The sequence below is a fragment of the Solea solea genome, chromosome 16, assembly GCF_958295425.1.
Source record: "Solea solea chromosome 16, fSolSol10.1, whole genome shotgun sequence".
Lineage (NCBI taxonomy): Eukaryota > Metazoa > Chordata > Actinopteri > Pleuronectiformes > Soleidae > Solea > Solea solea.
In genome coordinates, this window is record NC_081149.1 from 17,787,996 (window position 1) to 17,812,332 (window position 24,337).

General features: G+C 37.4%; 1 protein-coding gene across 1 annotated transcript; it reads left to right on the plus strand.

The window, feature by feature from the left end:
- Positions 1-8,136: 8,136 nt before the first annotated feature.
- Positions 8,137-23,752, plus strand: LOC131475265 (uncharacterized). The gene is made up of 15 exons (XM_058653239.1): positions 8,137-8,156; positions 10,883-10,956; positions 13,533-13,832; positions 18,483-18,791; positions 18,873-19,166; positions 19,253-19,564; positions 19,656-19,937; positions 20,127-20,420; positions 20,506-20,817; positions 20,909-21,190; positions 21,301-21,630; positions 21,765-22,082; positions 22,278-22,565; positions 22,681-22,826; positions 22,985-23,752. The coding sequence occupies exons 1-15, from the start codon at positions 8,137-8,139 to the stop codon at positions 22,991-22,993; spliced, it is 3,570 nt and encodes a 1,189-aa protein (XP_058509222.1). The 3' UTR covers positions 22,994-23,752.
- The last annotated feature ends 585 nt before the right edge of the window (positions 23,753-24,337 follow it).

Consider the following 24,337-nt stretch of genomic DNA (forward strand, 5'->3'; position numbering starts at 1 on the left):
AGACCACCACCCAATGTAAGGTTTATGCCACAGCTGCCCTATTTTTTTTGTATGTTTCTTTAATGGTTAATACACCAGTATGTAAAAGCTCTTTAACAAAAATGATGTTTTTTAATGCTAAAAAATAATTATCATTATTGTTAATGTTGTTCCATTCATTTTCAAATTTACTGTTTTAAATTAGACTCACATTCGGGTATAAAAAGGTAAATTCAGTTTATTTGCCAAATAAATAACAATAACATTTTAAGTTTTAAACAAGTTTTTTTTTTTTTAAAGATTTCTAAAATATTAAATAATGTTATGACAGGTCAAATCAATTTCTTACACACTGTATGTACAGTATGACACTCGAGGTGAAAAGTACGCTTGTGCTGCCATCTATGGGTTTTTACGTGTGCTGTAAATTGTCACTGCTCTGTGAAATGCAGCATAGATACATCACAGCTGGGTGACACGGCAAATAAATGATGGTATAGATAAACAACACAGCACAGACAATTCTATGTGTTCTTCCTTTGAAATATATTATAAGTATATAACCAAAGCCTATAAAGAATTAAGAACTATTGCAATTCCTGGTTAATTTTCTCACCTCCTACACCTCATGTACATTTCAAGAACACAAATGTTTTATTTCAAAGTAGGATTACATTTTCTTATAATGTAAACAAAACATTGTACTCAAAATATGTCATTGTTTCACACATTAAAATCTATATACATTTGGAGCTGATACAGCGTGAAATAGGTCAACGCTGATGCTACAATTTAAGTACAACAATTAATTACACGATTATATGAACTCACAGTAGCAATGCTGACATTAAAAAGGTGCAAAAGTCAATTTGCCATAATGAAGCCGCAAGATCAGTGAATACAAGCCAACAGCCATTAAGCCCTGTCTGCTCTGCGTTTATTTTCATGAAATGTTTTCGGTATTTTGCACAAAACTGCAATTAATTAGTTACTTCATTAGTCGCTCCATTAGTTGCCATTTATTCATTTATAAATATAATATATCTCCATTTAGTTGTCATGACCAAGTATAAAATAAATAAATAAATAAATAAATGATGACCCCGGGAAAGTGTACTAAGGTTTTGGGAAGTGCTTTTCTCACTGTGCTGACTATAGTGGCTACGGTGATAGCACTGTGTTACACACCATTACATAAACCCTGCTGTGAAAACGGGACGCGACTTGTTCTGTGAATATGAAGAAAGCATAGTTTTTTTTTTTTATATAGTTTAATATCTAAAATACCGTGAAGAAAAAGTACACTGCTGATTCGTGTGCTTCCTGTGCAAGGGTTTTTGTACGAGTGTGTGGCACAGTGATAACTGGGAGCCACAGTGATAAATTGTCGAGCAAAAACCTCTCCTGTACTAAAGCATTACGTCCCTGCACTCTGCTTCAGTAAAATCCCCAGACTGACATTCAATATCATACAGGGAAATGTAATTTGTGCTTGGGTATCTTTATTTTCAGTTTTATCCTGAACAAAAAAGAAAAAACGTAACAACCCAAAACCATTTTTTTGTACACTACCAAGATTATGGGTATATTTATAGTTCAATCACAATTCTTAAGCCCTTTTCATGACTGGGCAGCCCAAATAAAAGAAATTTTAAAAAAAATGCAATGAATGAAAGACAAATTTTGATCAGCAATCCACAATTTAAATACGGACACACCTTCTGACCACAGATATTGACACCATCAGACAGAGGTTTTTGTATGAGTATGAACTGCTGTGTATGGAGTAGCAGCCACAGTGATATATGGCCATACAAAAAGTACCACTGCACTGCAGGACACACACTCAGAGTCACTCCGTGTCAGTGCCATTGATTGTGATTCACATCCCCAACCTTCAAATGAGAAAATGACCTGCTATATCCACTGAGCCACAGGAAAAGGAGTTGCAGATCAAGTGGAAACAAGCAAATAAGTCCAAATTTGAATGTTACCAATCACTGCAAAAAAAACAACCTGTTCAATGGGGCTGTTAGACACAAAAGCCAAGTGGATACGATTTGCACAATTTAGGACAAGGTTCTGTCTTTCAGTTTATCCTGAAACATAAAATCTTCATTATTCTTCTGTGAATTTTTAAGAAATAAAGCATTTGTAATAATGGATTGTATTAGCACAACACAGTGAAATAAAACTTTTTTTTTTTTTTTTACAATTTATTTATATATATATATTTATATAATTTTTGCTATTTTATGGTGTACCTCAACCCGGGAGTCTCTGCAAAAATGTCATCATAATGACAATAAAAATTCTTGAATCTTGAAACACCTACTGACCACAGAGATTGACACAGGCAGAGGTTTTTGTATGAGTATGTACAGCTGTGTATACGGGGGGTACCCCACAGTGATATATGGCAATGCAAAAACTGTCGCTGCACTGCAGGAGTCACTCAGTATGACTTTCAATTTGAGCAGCTCTAGTGAATGTAAATGGTAAATTGTTGTTTTTTTTTCTTTCTTTTTTTGACACAACTTTATATATTGGATTCCTGTAAGGATGAGGAGGGTTTAAATGAAAAAGTTAACGAGTGTTTCACAGACAGCCCCCTTTAAATGATGTTATGGTGATCCACTCTATAAGGGTATTAAAATATCCCTCATCGTTACCCTTTTATTCATAATTCACTCTTTGTTTGAAAACCAATTAGTGTAATTATACAATGCAGGTTCTGAGCCTTCCAGGTCATATCTTCAAGAGAAATAGGCAAACACAAGCAAGTCATATTACGATAAATCTATACACTCTTGAACATGGTGGTATCACAGTGCAGTCTATTATCATGACCACAGTCAAGTCAAGTCAACTTTATTTATACATGCTATAACAAAAACCTGCCACTGGGAAATTAAATGCTGCGTATTTTGTAGTAGAAAAAAAAAAAGTTATCGCACAGCTTGTGTTTGGGTTAGTATATCACAGAAAAGAAAAAAAGTAGCAGTAATAATAATGATAAAATAAACAGAATACAATTATACAAGATGGAAGGGTTTATTAAGATTCAATAATCTTAATTGTGAAACAGCTGCTGCTGAGTACAAAAACTCAGGCAGAGGTTTTTGTATGAGTATGAACTGCTGTGTACTTGGGTAGCGGCCACAGTGATATATGGCAATACAAAAACTATCACTGCACTGCAGGACACACACTCAGAGTCACTCAGTGTCAGTGCCATACGTTGCCCTTCACATAGTCACATCCCCAACATTCAAATGAGAAAATGACCTGCTATAGCCACTGAGCCACAGCAAAAGGAATATACAGATCAAGTGGAAACAAGCAAATAAGTCAACATTGGAATGTTACCAATCATTCCAATCATGTAGCAAAAGCAACCTGTTCAATGGGGCTGTTAGACACAAAAGCCAAGTGGATACGATTTGCACAATTTAAGACGAGGTTCTGTCTTTCAGTTTATTCTGAAACATAAAATCTTCATTATTTCTCTGTCATGCATTGTATTAACAAATGTCATACATTTATATCATATGACAGAGAACAAACTTATTTTTTTTATAGAAATAAAACATTTGTAATAATGGATTGTATTAGCACAACACAGTGAAATAAAACAAATAGAGCAAAAATGTATGAAAGCCAAATTTTGATGAGGAATACACAATTTAAATATGGAAACACCTACTGACCGCAGAGATTGACACAATCAGGTAGAGGTTTTTGTATGAGTATGAACTGCTGTGTATACAGTGGGGGGTACCCACAGTGATATAAGGCAATGCAAAAACTGTCGCTGCACTGCAGGACACACACACACACAGAGTCACTCAGTATGACTTCCAGTTACAGGATAACCTACAGTGAGTCACAGCAAATGAGTTACAAATCGAGCAAATGACTCAACATTTCAATTTTACTAATCGCTGCAGCACAAGCAACCCAAAGTTCAACATGGCATTTAGACACTAAATAAAATTGATACTATTAAAACAATCTAAGAGGAGACTCCTTCATTCATGTTGACCCTAAGACATACAATCTTAATTATGTAATGCATTTTAGAAACTGAAAAACAACAAAGATTTGGCGTCTGTCCATTTACATTGTGGGGTTTAACAGAATATATTGGAAATGTGAGTTAAAAGTGATTACTTGAGAATCCAATGAGTATTTGTACTGTCATTTAAAGGAACCACTATTTGTAACCTTTTGAACTGAAATGCTAATGCTAGTTTGCCTTCGGTTGTAATCAGTATATAACGACAAAATAAAAATGTGTGAAGCCTGTGGTCATCAATATCTTTACTGGGTAATATTTATGTAATCCAGAGGAAACAAGCTCTACCACAACAGATGCTTCCTCAGCCAGTTTAAAAAACTGCAAACTTCCGACTTGAAAAAGAGGCTCAGTCACCAGCACTCATAACTTTCTTCATGTTTTATATGTTTTAAACTTTGAGTTCAACAATTCAGTTTTGACAGAAAACAACTAATGGCTTTTCATCTTGCTGCACTGACTGGACAAATACCTCGAAGTGAAGCCCTTTAAAAAATTGATCATCTTTGATTTCTTGCTTGGTTTGGCAACAGAGGTTGAAGGAAGGATGTTATGGCTGGAGTTTCTTTTCACATTCACCACTTGACTGAAAACCAATTAGTGTAATTATACAATGCAGGGCGTCTATGAAGGGTTCTCAGCCTCCTGGTCATATCTTTAAGAGAAATCAGCAAACTTATGCAAGTCCTATTACAATAAATCCTTACAGGGAAGGTTTTGTAAACGGTGATATCACAGTGGAGTTTATTATCATCACAGTGGAGACTACTATCATGACCACAGTCGAGTCAACTTTATTCATACAGCCCAACATCAACCAACAGCCATACATGCTATAACAAAAACCTGCCACTGGGAAATTAACAAAATTAACTGAATCAAAATATACAAAAGGAAAGGGTTTATTACGATTCAATAATCTTAATAGTGAAATAGCTGCGGCTATAGTACAAAAACTGACTCTATCTGGCAGAGGTTTTTGTATGAGTATGAACTGCTGTGTATGGGGGGCTGGGGGAGCACAGTGATATATGGCAATACAAAAACTATCACTGCACGACAGAACAGAAAATGACCTGCTATATCCACTGAGCCACAGCAAAAGGAGTTGCAGATCAAGTGGAAAAGCATCAAGCAGGATAAACAAGCCAATAAGTCAACATTTGAATGTTACCAATCACTGCAGCAAAAGCAACCTGTTCAATGGGGCTGTTACACACAAAAGCCAAGTGGATATGATTTGCACAATTTAACCCTTGGATGCATGACCTACCAATACCTACATTCTTCCATGAGTGGGGTCAAAAATGACCCAGAATCAATGCGTTTTTGCAATAAGACATTTCTTTAATTGTGGTTAAAGATGATGATTTTCATTATATTTTGGTCAACGAAAGAGTGATTTATACTTAGGCTAACCCTTTTTTTACTGACAGTAACAGAGATAATAAGAGTCAAAGTTTCCTAGGAGATTCCATAAGAAATGTTTTAATGTTTTTTGAAAAGTGAGGTAGTGATGCAAAAACTGCAATTTCTTGAAATTGATGAAAAAAAAGGCAAAGATGCAAATGGCTTCATGTCACAAACATGATTTCAAAGATTTAAGAAGAGATTCTGTCTTCATAATTTCTGTCATGCGTTGTGTTGTGAAATGTCAGACATTTCTGTCATATAATAGAGATAGAGAAGAAACCACATTTTAAGAAATAAAACATTTGTACAATAAGGTTTGTATTAGCACAACATATTTTGATCAGGAATCCACAATTTAAATACAGAAACACCTACTGACCACAGATATTGACACAGGCAGATCAGGCAGAGGTTTTTGAATGAGTATGTATTGCTGTGTGCATATAGCTACCCACAGTGATATATGGCAATACAAAAACTGTCGCTGCACTGCAGGACGTGCAGAAGTCACTCGGTAACCCTTCCAGACCTTAAGACATAAAATCTTAATTATGTAATGCATTTTAGAAACCTAGAAAAACATATTGGAAACGTGAGTTAAAAATGATTACTTGAGAATCCAATGAGTATTTTTATTGTCATTTAAAGGAATTACCATTTGTAACCTTTTTAATATATGAACTGAAATGCTGTTAATTTGTCTTCAGTTGTAATCAGTATATAACGACAAAAATATCTTTACTGGGTAATATTTATGTAATCCAGAGGAAACAAGTTTGACCACAACAGGTGCTTCCTCAGCCAGTTTAAAAAACTAAAACTTCCGACTTGAAAAAGAGGCTCAGTCACCAGCACTAATAACTTTCTTCATGCTTTATGTGTTTTACTCAGTGTTTGATTTCAACGATTTAGTTTTGACAGAAAACAACTGTTAATGCCTTTTCATCTTGCTGCACTGACTGGACAAGTACCTTTAAGTGAAGCCCTTTAAAAATGAGCAGACATTAAAACAATGTTTGTTGAATGATATGCACATCGTGTAATTATAGCAACGCGTAATGCTAAACTGCACTTCATTTATAAGCATATAATTATAACAATATTCATTCTTTACTTGGGAGCAGTGAGCGGGAAAGATTTAACACTTTCAGCTGTTAAAGCTGGTGTTTCTTATTCAAAGAAAGCAAGAGCTGGCTGTATTTTTGGAAAAACTATAACCTTCATATCTTACCCCATTGCTGAAAAGCATGACCAATATTTACCCGGGTTTGGCCTTGTTTGCAAAATGAGTCATCATTTGTTTTCTTGGTTGGAGGAAGCACAAGTTATGGCTGGAGTTTCTCTGCCATTTTCTGTGACTTGCTGTCTGGTTGTTTCTGTTTCCACATTTCAGGTGTAACGTCGAGTTCTGTATGTCAAGCCTGCCCGAGAGTGTGCCGTCCACTTGCAGACAGGCAGGCCTGGTAAAGATAATTCATAATTCACGCAAGGTCTATGAAGGTTCTTACCCTTCCAGGTCATATCTTTAAGAGAAATAGGCATACTCATGCAAGTCCTATTAAGAAAAATCTATACACTCTTGAATATAAGCAGGGAATTGTTTTGTACATCACAGGTATCACATTGGATTCTACTATCATCACAGTGGAGTCTACTATCACGACCACAGTCGAGTCAACTTTATTTATGCAGCCCGACATCAATCAACAGTCATACATGCTAAAACAAAAACCTGCCACTGGGAAAGAAAATGCTGTTTAAGTTACCATACGGATTGTGTTTGCGTTAGGATATCATATAAAAAATATATATATATATATATATATATATACAGAATAAAAATATACAAGATGAAAGGGTTTATTTATGATTCAATAATCTTAATCGTGAAACAGCTGCTGCTGAGTTAAAAAAAACTAACTCTATCAGGCAGAGGTTTTTGTATGAGTATGAACTGCTGTGGATGGAGCGGGGTGGGCACAGTGATATATGGCAATACAAAAACTACCACTGCACTTCTCGGCAAGTTCTGCGTGCTTGCCGAGAATAACATGCATCTGACCTGAATCCAGTGGAGTGGAAACCATCGGACATCGACAACCTCATACTTTTTATGGCAATACTTTTTGTGAGACTTTTGGGATTTATTAGTGATGATAAGTTTGTCCAAGGACAGCAGTTACTTAGCGACTAGTAACTTTCTGAAGCTAGTTTTACAGCTGCTGAGATTTGCATCCACCATTTTATTTAGCCGGGAACCTTGTTACACATGTGAAATTAACTCTCACATGCAATAAGACATCCGTATATAACTTGAGCACCACCATGTTATCCCAAATGCTTTACAAAAAAAAATAAACAGGGGGTGCATTTTTTCGGCAGAGCCGGTTTTACAGGTGCTGACATTTGCATCCCCCATTTTATTTAGCCGGGAACCTTATTACACATGTGAAATTAACTCTCACATGCAATAAGACATCCGTATATAACTTGAGCACCACCATGTTATCCCTAATGCTTTACAAAAATAAATAAACAGGGGGTGCATTTTTCGGCAGAGCCGGTTTTACAGCTGCTGACATTTGCATCTCCCATTTTATATTGCCGGGAACCTTGTTACACATTTTAAATTAACTCTCTCACGCAAGAAGACATCCATATAGAACATGTGTGGAGACTGGTTAAGGTAATGTGTTTTTGTTTTTGGTCTTCCTGTTTTATTTTGTAAAACTTACCCGTTCCTCTCGTTTCAGGTGTCTTGACTTCCTGCCCTCATGTTATCCTGTGTGCTGATTTGCAGCAGCCCCGTCCTGATTGTTTTCACCTGTGTCTTTGTCTTCCCCTTCCCTTGTGTGTTTAAGTCTTGTGCTTGGTGTTTGTCTGCTCACACCTTCAAACTACTGTATTGCCATGAACCTTTCCACCAGGTATTTACGATGATAATGATGTCTCTGTGCTTATATAAGTCAACTTCAACCTGCTGCTGTTCTTCAGACGTTTGAGCTCAACGTCCCCAACACACAAAGTTTTTCTGCTTAAGACGCTGTTTTCTCGGCTTCTTGTCTTTGAGGAAAATATAATTTTCTTTACAAGCTTTTTACAAGCAGGGAGTTTGTTGAAGAATAATTAAGATAATTATGTTTTTCGATGAAATATCTAAGATGTTTAAAGATTTTAATTTTTTTAAAGAAAAACAAAGGGAGGTGAATCCATGAACATATCACAGTCTTTGGCTGCTTTCACACAGCTTGTGCTGCATGGTTGAGTGTTAGTTTTAAGCAGTTTATCGCAGATAAGACTAGATTTGTTTCCCCCCAGTGTCGAGGGATTTAATGGAAAACTATATCTGTTTTCAGGGGAGTGTTGGTTTATATACTTTTTATATACTTTTTTTTTTTTTTTTCCTGTTGTGTGGACTATACATGGTGTGTGTGTGTGTTTACCCCATTCCCCTTTGACTGAAAAGGGATTTGTCCCTTTACCATAGTGTGATTGAACTGGTCTCTCACCTTCTGTAACCTGACCACTGATCTGAAACGGGTGTTCTTATGTAAAGTGTTTAAGATATAAGTTAAAACAGTTAAAACTTAAGAAACTGCTACAATTATCTGCCCAAAGAAACCTCGCGTTCAGTGCTCAGGTCATGTGACACAGATCTTTGTTTGCCAGTAGTTCTTAGTTCTAGTCTAGTTTTTTTTTCATCCTGTTTTGCCTTGCCCTTGTGCATTAAATTTGAGTTTATTGAATCTATCTCTGTGTGGTGAGTCGTGCATTTGAGTCCCAGCCTTAGATCCCTGTCAACATGAGCACAAAACAAAATAAGCACGTAAAGCATTTTTTGACATAACTAGTTTTACAGCTGATATTTTCATCCCACATTTTATTTAATTAGGAAGTTTGTTACACATGTAAAATTAACTCTCATATTCAAGAAGGCTTCCAAATATAACTTGAGCACCACCATTTTATCCCAAATACTTTACAAAATAAAATAAACAGGGGATGCATTTTTCGGCAGAGCTGGTTTTACAGCTGCCGAGATTTGCATCCGCCCTTTTTATTTCGCCAGGAAGCTTGTTACACACGTGAAATTACCTCTCACATATAAGAAGACATCCATATATAACATGAGCACCACCATTTCATTCCAAATACTACACAAAATAAAATAAACATGTGGAGCATTATTTGACAGATCTAGTTTTACAGCTGCCGATATTTTCATCCCCCATTTTATCTAAATAGGAATCATTTTACACATGTGATATTAACTCTCATATGCAAGAAGGCATTTAAATATAACTTGAGCAACACTATTTTATCCCAGATGGTCTAGAAAAAAGATAAGCAGGGGGTGCATTGTCCAGCAGAGTTTGTTTTATTGCTGCCGAGATTTGCATCCCCCATTTTATTTAGCCAGAGAGCTTGTTACACGTGTGACATTTATTCTCATATGCAATAAGACATCCATATATAACATATAACAAAGGGGGGGGGGAGTGTACAGATGCAGCAGTAATGGTCATCACATTTTCATGTGGTTGGTTTAGAGACGAACAATTTTCTTTCTGTTGTGTGTCACCAAAAGAGGCGATTGCTTGCATAAAAATAATGAACTAAACCATTAATAGACATAGACAGCAGCCAGGTGATGATGGGTCAATTTACAGTGTCTATACCCAATTGAAGTAAAATGTATTCTCTCTCTCTCTCCCTCTGTGTGTGTACTTGTAATTTATATATTTGTGAGTATTAAATAAATACCAAGGTTAGGTAATATGGTTCATTAAAATAGCAATTGTTAAAGGTCAAATGTACAAAGACTGTGATTGATTTAAATCTAAACAAGACTTTGTAGCACAAAACTCTCTCTGTATCAAACTTAATTGTAATACATTGGAATCTGATACATCTTATTGTGTGTGATCTTGTGTGATGCTGCAGGAATTGGAGCTGACAGGAGGGTGGAATAAAAAGAGGAAGTGTCAACTTACCATTGGCAAACACCCATAATTTTATATAACTCAGACCTCAGGAAGTGTGGAACATCTCAAGGGAGAGGGTTAATAAATAATTCAGTTGCCACTGCTTTGTCAGTGAAACCTGTTTATGCTTCTCGGTTCAAACTACATTTTAAATATTTGTACTAGAAAAACATTGTATGACACCACAGTGCTACTACAGTTACTTTGACTACTGGGGGAAAGGGACACAAGTCACAGTTACATCTGGTAAGTAATGATCTAATATGTTTTCTGGTTTATTACATTCATGTTGGCTATAACTGTCCTAAAACTGTAGTAATCTGCAGGAAAACACAAATGATCATATTACATTTTAGGTAAGCTATAAAAAGAACTTTATCCGTTCTTATTGTCAGAATTTGTGCTGTAAAATGTTTTTGTACTAAAGTGCTGCTGAAACATGTTACTGTGACTATTACTTTGACTACTGGGGAAAAGGCACAATGGTGACCGTCACATCAGGTAAATGAAGCCTTTTTATACGAATCACTGTCAACAATTTTAAATCTAGGTTTTATCTTTTTTATGGTGAAAGTTTTTGTATGTTGGCTGCGTTGGTGTAATTTACTGTGATTGGTACTTTGACTACTGGGGAAAAGGAACAATGGTGACCGTCACATCAGGTAAAAGAAGCCTTTTTATACGAATCAATGTTAGTCAACAATTTTAAATCTAAGTTTTATCTTCTTTATGGTGAAAGTTTTTGTATGTTGAGTGCGTTGGTGTTCTATACTGTGATGGTGCTTTTGACTACTGGGGAAAAGGCACAATGGTGACCGTCACATCAGGTAAAAGAAGCCTTTTTATACGAATTAATGTTGGTCAACAATTTTAAATCTAAGTTTTATCTTCTTTTTGATGATAGTTTTTGTATGTTGAGTGCGTTGGTGTAATATACTGTGCCTATGGTTTTGACTACTGGGGAAAAGGAACAATGGTGACCGTCACATCAGGTAAAAGAAGCTTTTTTATACGAACCAATGTTAGTCAACAATTTTAAATCTAAGTTTTATCTTCTTTATGGTGAAAGTTTTTGTATGTTGAGTGCGGTGGTGTACTATACTGTGATGATGCTTTTGACTACTGGGGAAAAGGCACAATGGTGACCGTCACATCAGGTAAAAGAAGCGTTTTTATACGAATCAATGTTAGTCAACAATTTTAAATCTAAGTTTTATCTTCTTTATGGTGAAAGTTTTTGTATGTTGAGTGCGGTGGTGTACTATACTGTGATGATGCTTTTGCCTACTGGGGAAAAGGCACAATGGTGACCGTCACATCAGGTAAAAGAAGCCTTTTTATACGAATTAATGTTGGTCAACAATTTTAAATCTAAGTTTTATCTTCTTTATGGTGATAGTTTTTGTATGTTGAGTGCGTTGGTGTTCTATACTGTGATGGTGCTTTTGACTACTGGGGAAAAGGCACAATGGTGACCGTCACATCAGGTAAATCCAATTGTTTTCTCTCTTCAAATATAGAGATTTTAACGTATACAAACATACCCCAGTAATTTTTCAAATACCACACATTATTAGTGTCTAGGTTTATTCAATTTCTTTTTCGTCAAGTTTTCCTTGAATGTATCTGTGTCTGGGAAGAAGTTTTTTGAATGAAGTAGTTAGTTGTTAGTTTCACTGTGATGGTCGCTTTGACTACTGGGGGAAAGGGACCACGGTCACTGTCACCTCAGGTATGTCATTTTATTCATAAAATATTGTTTGACTGGACAAAGAAATTCCTGATTCTGTCACTAAAACATTTACCACAATTTACTCATAGTCACGACTTTCAACCATTTGTCAGTGATTTGTCAGTGATAAGTATTACGATGTACGGCACGGTATTTTGTTAACAAAGAACCTGCCCGAAATTTAAAACTTTACTTTTTAGTTCCGATGGAACTCAAAGTCAATAAGCAGCATTTTTCGATTTTTCTTTGAAAGTGTTGCTTTGAAACTGTATGATATGGCATTATTGTTACTGGAGTAATGAGTTTTTGTAAGAAGCATGACTTGACTTTCTAAACTGTGACAACTGGGCTTATGACTACTGGGGAAAAGGAACGACGGTAACTGTCTCCTCAGGTAAGAACAATACAATTTAAAAAATGTAGTTTCAGTCTTTTTAGTGTTGTGTTTAAATTATATTTCAACTCCTGTCAAGTCTCAATTTCAAAAGGTGACTTTTAAACACTGCATCGAGTGCTGAAACTCAAAGTCCTAGTCTAAATACAGCAACAATATACACCTTTAAGTGGAATTTAAAACAGTGGGGGTTAATTTTAACATTCCAAACAAGTTTTTTGTGCTTATAGTAGATGAAACATTTTCATATTAACAGCTGAGTAGATTCAGCGCTGTGCTACTATGGTGAACTTGACTACTGGGGAAAAGGAACAACAGTAACTGTCTCCTCAGGTATGAACAATACAATTTAAAAATGTACTTTCAGTCTTTTTAGTGCTGTGTTTAAATTATATTTCAACTCCTGTCAAGTCTCACTTCCAAAGGGCGACTTTTAAACACTATCGAGTGCTGAAACTCAAAGTCCTAGTCTACAGTAACGATAGACACGTTTTAGTGGAATGTCACAAACAAGTTTTTGTGTTTATAGTTGATGAATCCTTTTCATATTAACGGCTAAGTAAATTCAACGCTGTGCTACTATCATGGGTACGAAAGGGTACGATGGTAACAGTTTCTTCAGGTAAGAATGAGGAAATCTCGTACTGTAAGTAAAATGGTGAAAGAAAAATAATGTCTTTTTGATCATTTTTGTTGACTTTAAACTCCTTCCCAACAACAGACATACTAATCAATACCAAAAACTGTGTATTTAAAGTAATATCTAACATGAGGGTGCCACAAATTCTGTTTAGTTTTTGTCCAAGAATGGAAAACAAAAACATAAAGGTATGTGGATATGATGGAAATATTCACATTCGGCATATTATTGTTGTGTGTTGTAATGGGACTGAAAAAAGCCTTGTTTTTTGTGTTAGGTAATTCTTCTTGATTTTTATTTTTATTTTCTAGGCACTCCATCCGCACCGACTGTGTTTCCTCTGATGCCCTGTGGTTCCGGGACAACGGAGACTGTCACTCTTGGTTGCTTGGCCACTGGCTTCACACCCTCATCTCTGACATTCACATGGAAAAAAAATGGGGCTTCCTTGCAGGATTTCATTCAATACCCTCCAGTGCAGAAAGGCAACGCTTATACAGGAGTCAGCCAAATCCGTGTCAGCAGAGCGGACTGGAATACAGGGAAGCGTTTCCAGTGTGCTGTGTCCCACACCACAGGAAACATAGAAACTGAAGACATTGTTAAGCCAAGTAAGACCTATGCTTAACTATAAGTACTTAATTGGTCATTTCTATTACATGGTACTGCACTGCAATGTTTGTTATTATTATTATTATTATTATTATTATTATTATTATTATTATTAATAATTTATTTCACAATCCTACAAGCTACAAGTAGTTAAATACTGATTTAAAAAAAAGGCCTTATTGTGAATTTTACAGTGCAGTGCTCATAAGATACAATCTGATAAGGATCAATATTTATTAATTATTATTATTATTACAGCAATGTTTTATGTGAGATATTTGGCTATCGCAAATTGGTCAGAACACTCATCTGATTCAAAGTAAACAAAATTGTGTGGGGTTTTATGGAAAATGCTATATTTGTTTGCTTACATCATTGTACATTGTGTCATTCAAAGGTAACATGCATATAACTCCTCGAAACAGTGAGGTGGAATTAGAGGGCTAAGGCTTGTTGATTTATATTCAGCCACTGATTTTTTTCTTTGCGCCTCTCCAAGCACAGAAAATTGACGTGTGCTCTGCTTACTTCCACCTGTCTGCGTAATCTCTGTCTTTTAACTGTGTCGATATTAACATTCAAAGGAATTAACACATTATTAACATCCATGTTTGCTTGCCAGAAGAGTACATGTATATGCAGAAGTGAGCGTTAAAGCTGTGCTATTCTCTCATGAGTATTTTTGTTTACCTTTTAGTCACAGTTTGTGCCATCCCTGTGTATTTGTTTGTGCATGTTACGAAGCACAGTGGTAAAGCCATATATTTCAGTACATCTCAATAACATGATCAATGAAGCACATTATTCTTCTGCATATATATATATATATATATGTGTGTGTGTGTATGTATATTACACCCTGCTTCTGCATACATATATCTGTGTGTGTGTTTGTCTTTCAGAGAACTTTTATAACCCACCAGATGTTAAAGTGTTGGCCTTTCCCGAGAAACTCACGACTTCCTTCCTCTGCTTAGCCGAAAACTTTTCACCAAAGGTTCATGAGATCAAATGGCTACAAAATAACAAGGAAATCGTTGGCAATAGTGTGATCAAAACACACACTGATGGAGTAAAAATTGACAATGGTACAGTGTACACTGCTACAAGTATTCTCACAGTGGACTCCGATGTTGTGGCTGAAAAAACTGCAGTTACCTGTAGGTTTAAGGGAAAAGATCAAAACGGCGGTGATTCTAACAAAGACTTCGTTTTTCAGTACAACCCAGAAGTACTATGTGGTGAGTAAACTTTTAACTCTTCTTCTTTGATCTTTCAAGTTGTGTTATTTTGTCACTGATTCCACAGTAGCCTAATATATCAGATCATTTCTCATTCAGTGAGGGAGGGATGTACTGAAGCAGATGCTGAAATACACATTGAGGAACCCAAACTGGAGGACCTGTTTTTGAAAGAACTTGGAACATTAAAATGTAATGTCTTCATAAATAATCCACCCATTGATACAATTTCTTGGGAGAATGAGAATGGAAAGAAATTGTTAACGGAAAAGGTGAACACAAATGGAAAACAAAAAGAAATCTCCCTTCCACTTGATATCACGTTGCATGAATGGAGCCAGGGGATTAAGCGCTTCTGCGTTGTGGAACGTCATGATTGGAGTTTCCCAGTGAAGAAAGCCTACGAAAGGAGTACTGGTAAGACTATTGTGATTCTGCTCGCCATGCTAACAATGTAATGGCTAATGGTTGTTTCTAAGTGCATATTGTATTGAAGTCTTGTTACAGCACCATGGGCACTTTTACATGTGGTAGGAGGCTTAACTGTGCTCTCATGTTTGCAGGAGAGGAGATGCAACGTCCATCAGTGTTTATGATGCCCCCAATAGAACACACTAGGGCAAAAACAGTGACCCTGACTTGCTATGTAAAAGACTTCTTCCCTCGGGAGGTTTTCGTCTCTTGGCTTGTTGATGACGTAGCAGTAGACTCCAAATATGAGTATAATACCACATTGCCCGTTGAAACCAATGGATCCTATTCTGCTTATGGCCAGCTATCCCTCAGTCTTGATGACTGGCAGAATAAAACAGATATGGTTTACAGCTGTGTAGTTTACCACCAGTCTATGGTTAACAATACTAAAGTCATTATCAGATCCATTGGCCAAAGAATATCTGAAAAGCACAACATGGTCAACCTCAACATGAACATCCCGTGCAAGACCCAGTAGATGTCATTTTGTGTCGCTGTGTCTTCTGATGTTTGTTAATGTTTGTTGCTTGTGATATGACATTGTGTTTGTCGTTTTCATGCAGTTTCAAAATCAAAATAAAAAAAAAAGCACTTTGCAACTCTGTTGTTGTTTGTTGCATGTTGTACATGTCTTTATTCGACCAAGATTCTGTGTTATATGTTTATGTACAGGCTCAGCGCTATTCTACAATGCAGCCTCAGTTAATTGGAACTCAAAACTCGGTCATTTCAACGTCACGTTCAACATTATGTTCACTAAAAATGGCATCACTTCAACACCACTCTACTAAATTCTATATTTACAAATCACTTACAAAAAAAAGAGTGGATGCATGGACATTGTTTGTGTGTCTTTGTGTGTGTCTGTTTCTTCTGGGTCTTGTACCCCCCCCCCCCCCCCCCCCCCCCAAAAAAAAAAAAGCTTGAATCAGCTTGGATCAACTCTGAATTCTCAGTTAGACAATCAATACATTCATAAGCCACATCATGTATATCACACATATAATGGAGTCTTTGCAAATCAGTGTCACTGTGGGAGCCCTTTAATCAATGCAATCAACTATTTCATAAATTGTTTTCGAGTTAGATGTCAAATCATTAGCCTACTTTGCTACACTTGAAATGAAATATGTAACAATAGATAAATAAGCTAGTGCTCGTTTTTAGTTCATGATTGTTTGACTGGTAGAATCAGATCTATGGGGTTAGTAGTGTATAACTATACTGCAGGAAATGAATTTATTGTTCGTCTGGGTGTGGGTTGTCCTTGGTATTCACTAAATACCTATTGTACATTCAATGCAGTGATCCTGACTGAATGGGATAGTGACAAGGAGGTAGAAGATAACATGAGAAATACTGCCATCATCTTCATCCTCCTCTTTCTCATCACCCTGCTGTTCGCAATTGGAACCACTGCTTTCAAGGTAACAATGACCTTATATGTTGGAATAATGTTGTTAAAAAATACTTAATTAACCAGTCACAGTGACACTTATAATACAAATTAGCAAACTATACTTGCAATGTGACCGGTGGTAAAACGAGAAACATTTTGTGGGAGGTGTTACGGGTAAAACGAGGAACATTTTAAAACTTTGACTAATTTAATTATGTTTATTGCTGTCATTTTTTAAGTTATAGCATGGCGTATATAATCGACATGCAACAAAATGCTCCCCTCACTAATGAGTCTCAAAATAATGAATCAAATGAATTCACCAAACTACAAAAGAGTCAATTACCACTGTGCCACTTAATACTGATCTTTAGAAAATCAGTTATCTATAACAGCTAAAAAAGACCATTTGAATTTAAAAGGGTCCCAGTGGAAACTCTTTACAAGAGTGAAGTGCAATTTTTATAATGCAGCAATGTGATATTGCTCATTTAATATAGTTCCATTATAACCACAACTTTAAGCAGTGATTCGTGGTTTGAATTGGTTCAGAATCATTAATGCTTTCTTTTTTCCGTCTTTTCAGGTTAAATGAAACAAGGCAAACTTGATGTAAAAAAACTAAATCTTTTCACATATTTTTCTTAAAAACTCAGTGTCATGTAAGTAATTGTGTCCATTACTTTGTGTGTGTGAGTGTGTGTGTGCGTGTGCGTGTGTTTTTAAATAAATGTTCACATGAAGATAACTAATCTTGTTACTGCATTTTTTTTTTCTCTCTTTTATTTTGAATTAATATAGTTCATTTTCATTTGTGGGAGTTTATTGCACAAAACTCAAAAACTGTGATGTTTTATTTTTATCTCTCTTTTTTTGTTTTATTATGTGATGTGAGGTTCAGTCCATCACCTCCCAGGCACCTGGACTCAACAGACCTTGTTCATCTCCACATGAAAATGTGCAGGTTTTACAGTCTGTTCGTTTTCTTGCCGTTAATAGACTTGAGATCTAAACTCTTTGTCAAAAAGTCATAAGATGGCCCGCTAAATCTGTGGGACAACGTATGTAAACAGACCTGAAATATGTAAATGTACATTCTGTTACTCTTACTGGCATAACTCCACCTCACACCTGTTGTCTGTGACGCACCGTTGATTTCTGCATTGTTTCACTTCTCTATTCCGGGCTTTTTTGGGGTGTGGGTGTTACTCAATGTTTCTGCTTGCCGCTTGCTGTGATCACTCTGCCCTGTCACACCGCAACATCTGTGCAACAGACTTATTCCACTGCAACAGCCCTAATTCCACCTGACTGTAAGACACCAGACACTCTCAAAGTATAACTCTGCCATCTAGCCTAAATATAAAGACATTACATTTAGAACTGAGACTACACAGTTGGTTATCGCAGAGAAATTTGAAGGTATGTATAACTGAAAAGATTAAATTCAGCTTTCAGAATGTTTACATCTAATATTTGGAATAAGGCAAGTAAATACAAAACTAATTTGATCTTTCTCGCTCTCTCTTCCTCAGAAATCACGGTTATCTCACCAAATATCGCATTGCACTCTATCCGGGAAGATCAATTACGAGTCAAACTCATCTGCACCCTAAGTGGCTTCTTTCCAGACAAGTTGACTGTGGAGTGGCAACAGGACGGCCAAAAGTTAAGTAATGTCCCACTTCAGACAAAGTTGTGGAGCATTCAGGGAGTGAATAAAACCTTCAGGCTTGACAGTGAGATTGAGCCAAACAACCAAATATGGGAAAGTGGCTCCTCATTTGAATGCAGGGCTTTCCACAACGGAAACGAATTTAAGGAAACAATTGATATTTGTAAAGGTATGTATGTCTAACCATCTCATTAATAGCATTGCTTTAATACCACTGATGTTGAATGACAACACGGAATCTCGTCCACAGTGCATGCAAGTGTCCCTCCTTCCATTGATGTGAAGATTCCCAGCTTCAGGACTGTAATGACAGCATCTGACGTGAAAGCAACATGTTCTGTCCAAACTGTGTTTAATGCTAAGGTGACCTGGCTGATGGATGGAAACGTTGCACCAGATAACAAAGTCAATAAGGCTGTGAACGCAACTCATATAAACAGTGATGTGACGGTTCCCTCTAGTCAGTGGAAACAACTCGGATTTATATCTTGTAAAGTTGACCACAATTGCTTTTCATCTGTTCAGAGGAGAGTAAATGTTGGAGGTAAGATGACTTGACATCATGAAAATTGTACATATTATAACTGCAAAGACTGCAAAGTGTTAATATTGCTGTGCTTCCTCATCCAGGACCTAAAGATACAGCTCTATCGGTAGAAATCAAGCGATCTCTCCCAGATTTGTTGAAGGGAAATAGTGCTGTGCTCGAGTGTGTCGTCACACCCCACTCCCAGAGTGACCTCTATGTCACTTTTCAGGCCAACAAAGTTGACATCTCTGAAAAGCTGTATATTGATCTTCCTGAGGCACCAGAACTCTATTCAATTACCAGAAGCTTCACTGTGCCTCAAAACTACTGGAACAAAGACACAACATTTACCTGCAAAGTCCATCAAGGCTTCACCGACAGCTTCACATCAAATTCAACTGCCAATATATTTGGTGAGAAAGTCGCCCTTCTTTCCCAAACAGTCGGTTTTAATGTTTCACACTTGATTAATCTGCAGTGGTTCTATTCATTGATTTGCTTTAGAGGATCCTTCTGTGGAACTTTTTTCGGTTCCCAGTGGAGAATCAGGACCACAAAGACTCTTGTGCTCTGGAAGGGGATTCCACCCTCAAATTAAATGGTTTCCTGAGTCCCAGCAAACATCCCCAAAAAATGACTTCACCATGGGAGCGAATGGACACGTGGACGTAAACAGTCAACTTCATGTCCCTCAAACAGAGTGGGAAACAGGCAAAGTCTTCACTTGTGAAGTGTCTGACACATCTCTGATGAAGAAAATCAACAAAAGTGTCAGCCTCTGCTCAGGTACAACTGAATCCATGTGTTACGATTGATGTTTCAGCCTCTTAGTTAACTGATGAGAATTTGAGACATTTTTCTACTCATAACACAAAACAATCAATATTTGTCAAAGTATGTATGTCTAATCATATCATTAATAGCATTGCTAAAATACCACTGATGTTGAATGACAACACAGAATTTCATCCACAGTGCATGCAAGTGTCCCTCCTTCCATTGATGTGAAGATTCCCAGCTTCAGGACTGTAATGACAGCATCTGACGTGAAAGCAACATGTTCTGTCCAAACTGTGTTTAATGCTAAGGTGACCTGGCTGATGGATGGAAACGTTGCACCAGATAACAAAGTCAATAAGGCTGTGAACGCAACTCATATAAACAGTGATTTGACGGTTCCCTCTAGTCAGTGGAAACGACTCGGATTTATATCTTGTAAAGTTGACCACAAGTGCTTTTCATCTGTTCAGAGGAGAGTAAATGTTGGAGGTAAGATGACTTGACATCTGAAAATGTTACATATTATAACTGCAAAGACTGCAAAGTGTTAATATTGCTGTGCTTCCTCATCCAGGACCTAAAGTTACAGCTCCATCGGTAGAAATCAAGCGATCTCTCCCAGATTTGTTGAATGGAAATAGTGCTGTGCTCGAGTGTGTCGTCACACCCCACTTCCCGAGTGACCTCTATGTCACTTTTCAGGCCAACAATGTTGACATCTCTGCAAAGCTGTATAGTGATCTTTCTGAGGCACCAGAACTCCATTCAATTACCAGAAGCTTCACTGTGCCTCAAAGTTACTGGAAAAAAGACACAACATTTACCTGCAAAGTCCATCAAGGCTTCACCGCCAGCTTCACATCAAATTCAACTGCCAATATATTTGGTGAGAAAGTCGCACTTCTTTCCCAAACAGTCGGTTTTAATGTTTTACACTTGATTAATCTGCAGTGGTTCTATTCATTGATTTGCTTTAGAGGATCCTTCTGTGGAACTTTTTTCGGTTCCCAGTGGAGAATCAGGACCACAAAGACTCTTGTGCTCTGGAAGGGGATTCCACCCTCAAATTAAATGGTTTCCTGAGTCCCAGCAAACATCCCCAAAAAATGACTTCACCATGGGAGCGGATGGACACGTGGACGTAAACAGTCAACTTCATGTCCCTCAAACAGAGTGGGAAACAGGCAAAGTCTTCACTTGTGAAGTGTCTGACACATCTCTGATGAAGAAAATCAACAAAAGTGTCAGCCTCTGCTCAGGTACAACTGAATCCATGTGTTACGATTGATGTTTCAGCCTCTTAGTAGTTTATTAGTCAACTGATGAGAATTTGAGACATTTTTCTATTATTGTCTTGGTCTTTTTTCAGTGACTCCAGCATCATTTCAGAAGGTTGGCGTATATGTTCAGGGACCCCCACTTTATGAGTTTCAGAACAAGGGGCATGTGACAATCACCTGTCTTCTAGTTGGCCGCCGGCTTGATGATTTCATCATCACTTGGAGAGTCGATGGGGTCATGAAACATTCGTCGAATTTCCATAGCGATCAACCAGTAACTCACAATAACGGGACAGAGACTCTGCAGAGCTACCTCAGTGTTTCGGCAGAAGACTGGTATGCTTATAGACCGGTGTCCTGTGAGGGAACGCATCGATGCTCCAAAAACGGGTACAAGGAACAAATAAGCAAAAGCAGAGGTATTGTTGTAGTTCCCTTTCCAGACAGCAACACACACTCATAGTTTAAAAATATGAATTCAGCATAATTTAGAAAAAATTGGCCAAAATAAAAAGTCTTCTCATTCACTGTTGTTTTCATTTTGTTTCTCAAGACCTGTACCAACCGACAGTGAAGATAATACAGCCAAGTGCCACTGAGCTCGCCCTGTCAGACTTTGTCACACTTGTTTGCCTAGTTTCTGGATATTATCCATCCAATATCATGGTGTATTGGGAGGAAAGTGGCCAGAGACTTCCATCAAATCGCTTCACCAACAGTGATGCATGGACTTACACAGGGAGCAGCACTTATTCAATGAGCAGCAGACTAAACATATCCAAAAATGAAGACAAGGGGTCTGCATATTGTTGTTCAGTCAGACATGAGTCATCGGAAATACTTTTTCAAAGCACCATAAATAATGTGTTTGGTGAGTTCAGTGTCAATTGCAGGATTTTCTTTACAGCAGTAGTAACTGTAATGACGAACTAAGCATAATGCCTTTGATTGCCTTCCTGAAATGTCCCCTTGTGACACTGAATATGCTTGCATTTCTTCTTGCACGTTGACCTTCTTCAGAACCAGTTAATGACAAATAAACTTTTCTTTTGACTATTTTGTCCAGCCACAGTGACCCACAGTGAACCTTCTGGCACCTTGCTCCAGGGTAAAAAAGAACTTGTGTGCCTAGCGTTTGGCTTCAGTCCTGCATCTATAAACATCAGCTGGTTTCTTGATGATTCCATTGAACTGTTGGACTTCAATACTAGTGAGCCCCAAACGAGCCAGCATGGAAAGTTCAGTATCCAAAGCCACCTTCGTCTGTCCAAAGTCAACTGGTTACCTGGAGCAACCATTACCTGCAGGGTGACGCATGCAAACACCATGCTATCCCTGAACATATCTAAACCAGGTGTTAGCTTGTCTCTTGATGTTTGTTTTGTAATAAAAAGCTTAATTTACACACTGGGTCAGTACTCACTTTTAAAATCTAACCTGTGCTAAATCTCATTTTAATTCTTTCACAGACACATTGGAGCACTGTCATTTCTTAGATGACATCTTGTATGCGGACTTGTATCAGGACATAGGTGCGGAAAGCTATATCACTTTAGTTTTCCTGCTGTTTTTCCTCATCGCTGTCATCTATGGCATCTCGGTGACCATATTTATGGTAGGACAAAGCACCTGTTGCCATTTTGAAATTTCAAAGTTATCATCCAATATTTCATGTTAACAGTATGGTTGTAATACTTGTGTTGTGTTTAAAAACATTTGTCTGTATTCTTAAAGTGAACTTAATATTCATTCCCTCTTTTGTTCTTCTTTTAGACCAGATGATGATCACAGGAAAGATCTTCTCTCATCTTACGATCCAAATGACATGGAGAGGTCACATTTATTTCTTTTTCAAGTTTTTTTTTTGTTCATGTTTTTTCTATTTCTCTTACTGGGGACTACATTCATTTCTTTTGATTTCTTTTTCATATGTTGTCTTTCAAATACCAATATAATAAACACATATTCAGTGACTGGACTAGTTGGATCTCTTTTATAATGTGTCTTACAATGTGTCTCGTTGATTACAATAAAACAAATGACGTCTCATGTCACCAATTCCCCTGCATTACTAATATTTTCCACAAGGGTGAGACAAAGGTCCACATACGGCAGGGGTGCTTTGTTGCCTCGACCGTGTGTGAAACACTGGTGATGAAGTAGTTTGATGATGTTGACATGCTGAACTTTCGAAAAGGGCATAATTCACAGGTACATTCATAAAAGCTCACAGAGACCATATTGTGTCCCTTCTGCTTTGCACACATGCAGTACACACACGGTCATTGTACATGTGCACACTCTGTCTTTGATTTTGAGTTGCATGTTTGGGTCTGCATTTGTGTACCTTGTGGCTTTTAAGGAATTCACATCTGGGAGGGATGTCACTAAGCACATATAGGCTCACTATTGGCTACGTCCGGAGTGATCTGGCACTTTGTATGCACCGATTGGCCAGGGACCCAATGGTAGCCAGCCCAATTCTGTGACGCTGTTGCTGGGATGGAGTCACAGCATGATGTTGCCAGTCTCATTGCTGAGGGGCCTGCAACAGGGAAGCAAGGAACTATAGAGTTAGCAGGCTGCCCTGAGAGAAATGCCATATATCCAAAGTGCTTGCTGTACATGAATTGGTCTTTATAAACCAGCGACAAGATACTAAAGAACTTGAAGCAGTAGCAAGGAACTCTATCCAGATCTACCCAGTGGCCAGTAGTATGGAGGACTGTGGTTGTACCAAACAGCTTGCAGTGTTAAATATGTTGAACATGAGTGTGAAGCAGTGCAGTCATTAGAGGGGCATACATACACAATATAAAAGGTAGATAAGGAGGAGAGAGCAAGATGATCATTACGGCATTGTCACATCAATACCATCATGACCGCATCACAGGCATAACATAGAGCTCTCTCTCATACACACACACCCACAGAACGTAGTTGCCTATGGTCAATGAAACGTGTAAGCCTAATCAAGAGGCGTATGAATGCATGAGAAATTAAAGGCTATAGGAAAAGGACATAACACAGCATGACCCAAAGATATCTCAAAATGATGTATTCTGATGAGCCAGAGCATGGAGACCACATCATGCCACTGAATATTGTTTCCATATACCCACTGTC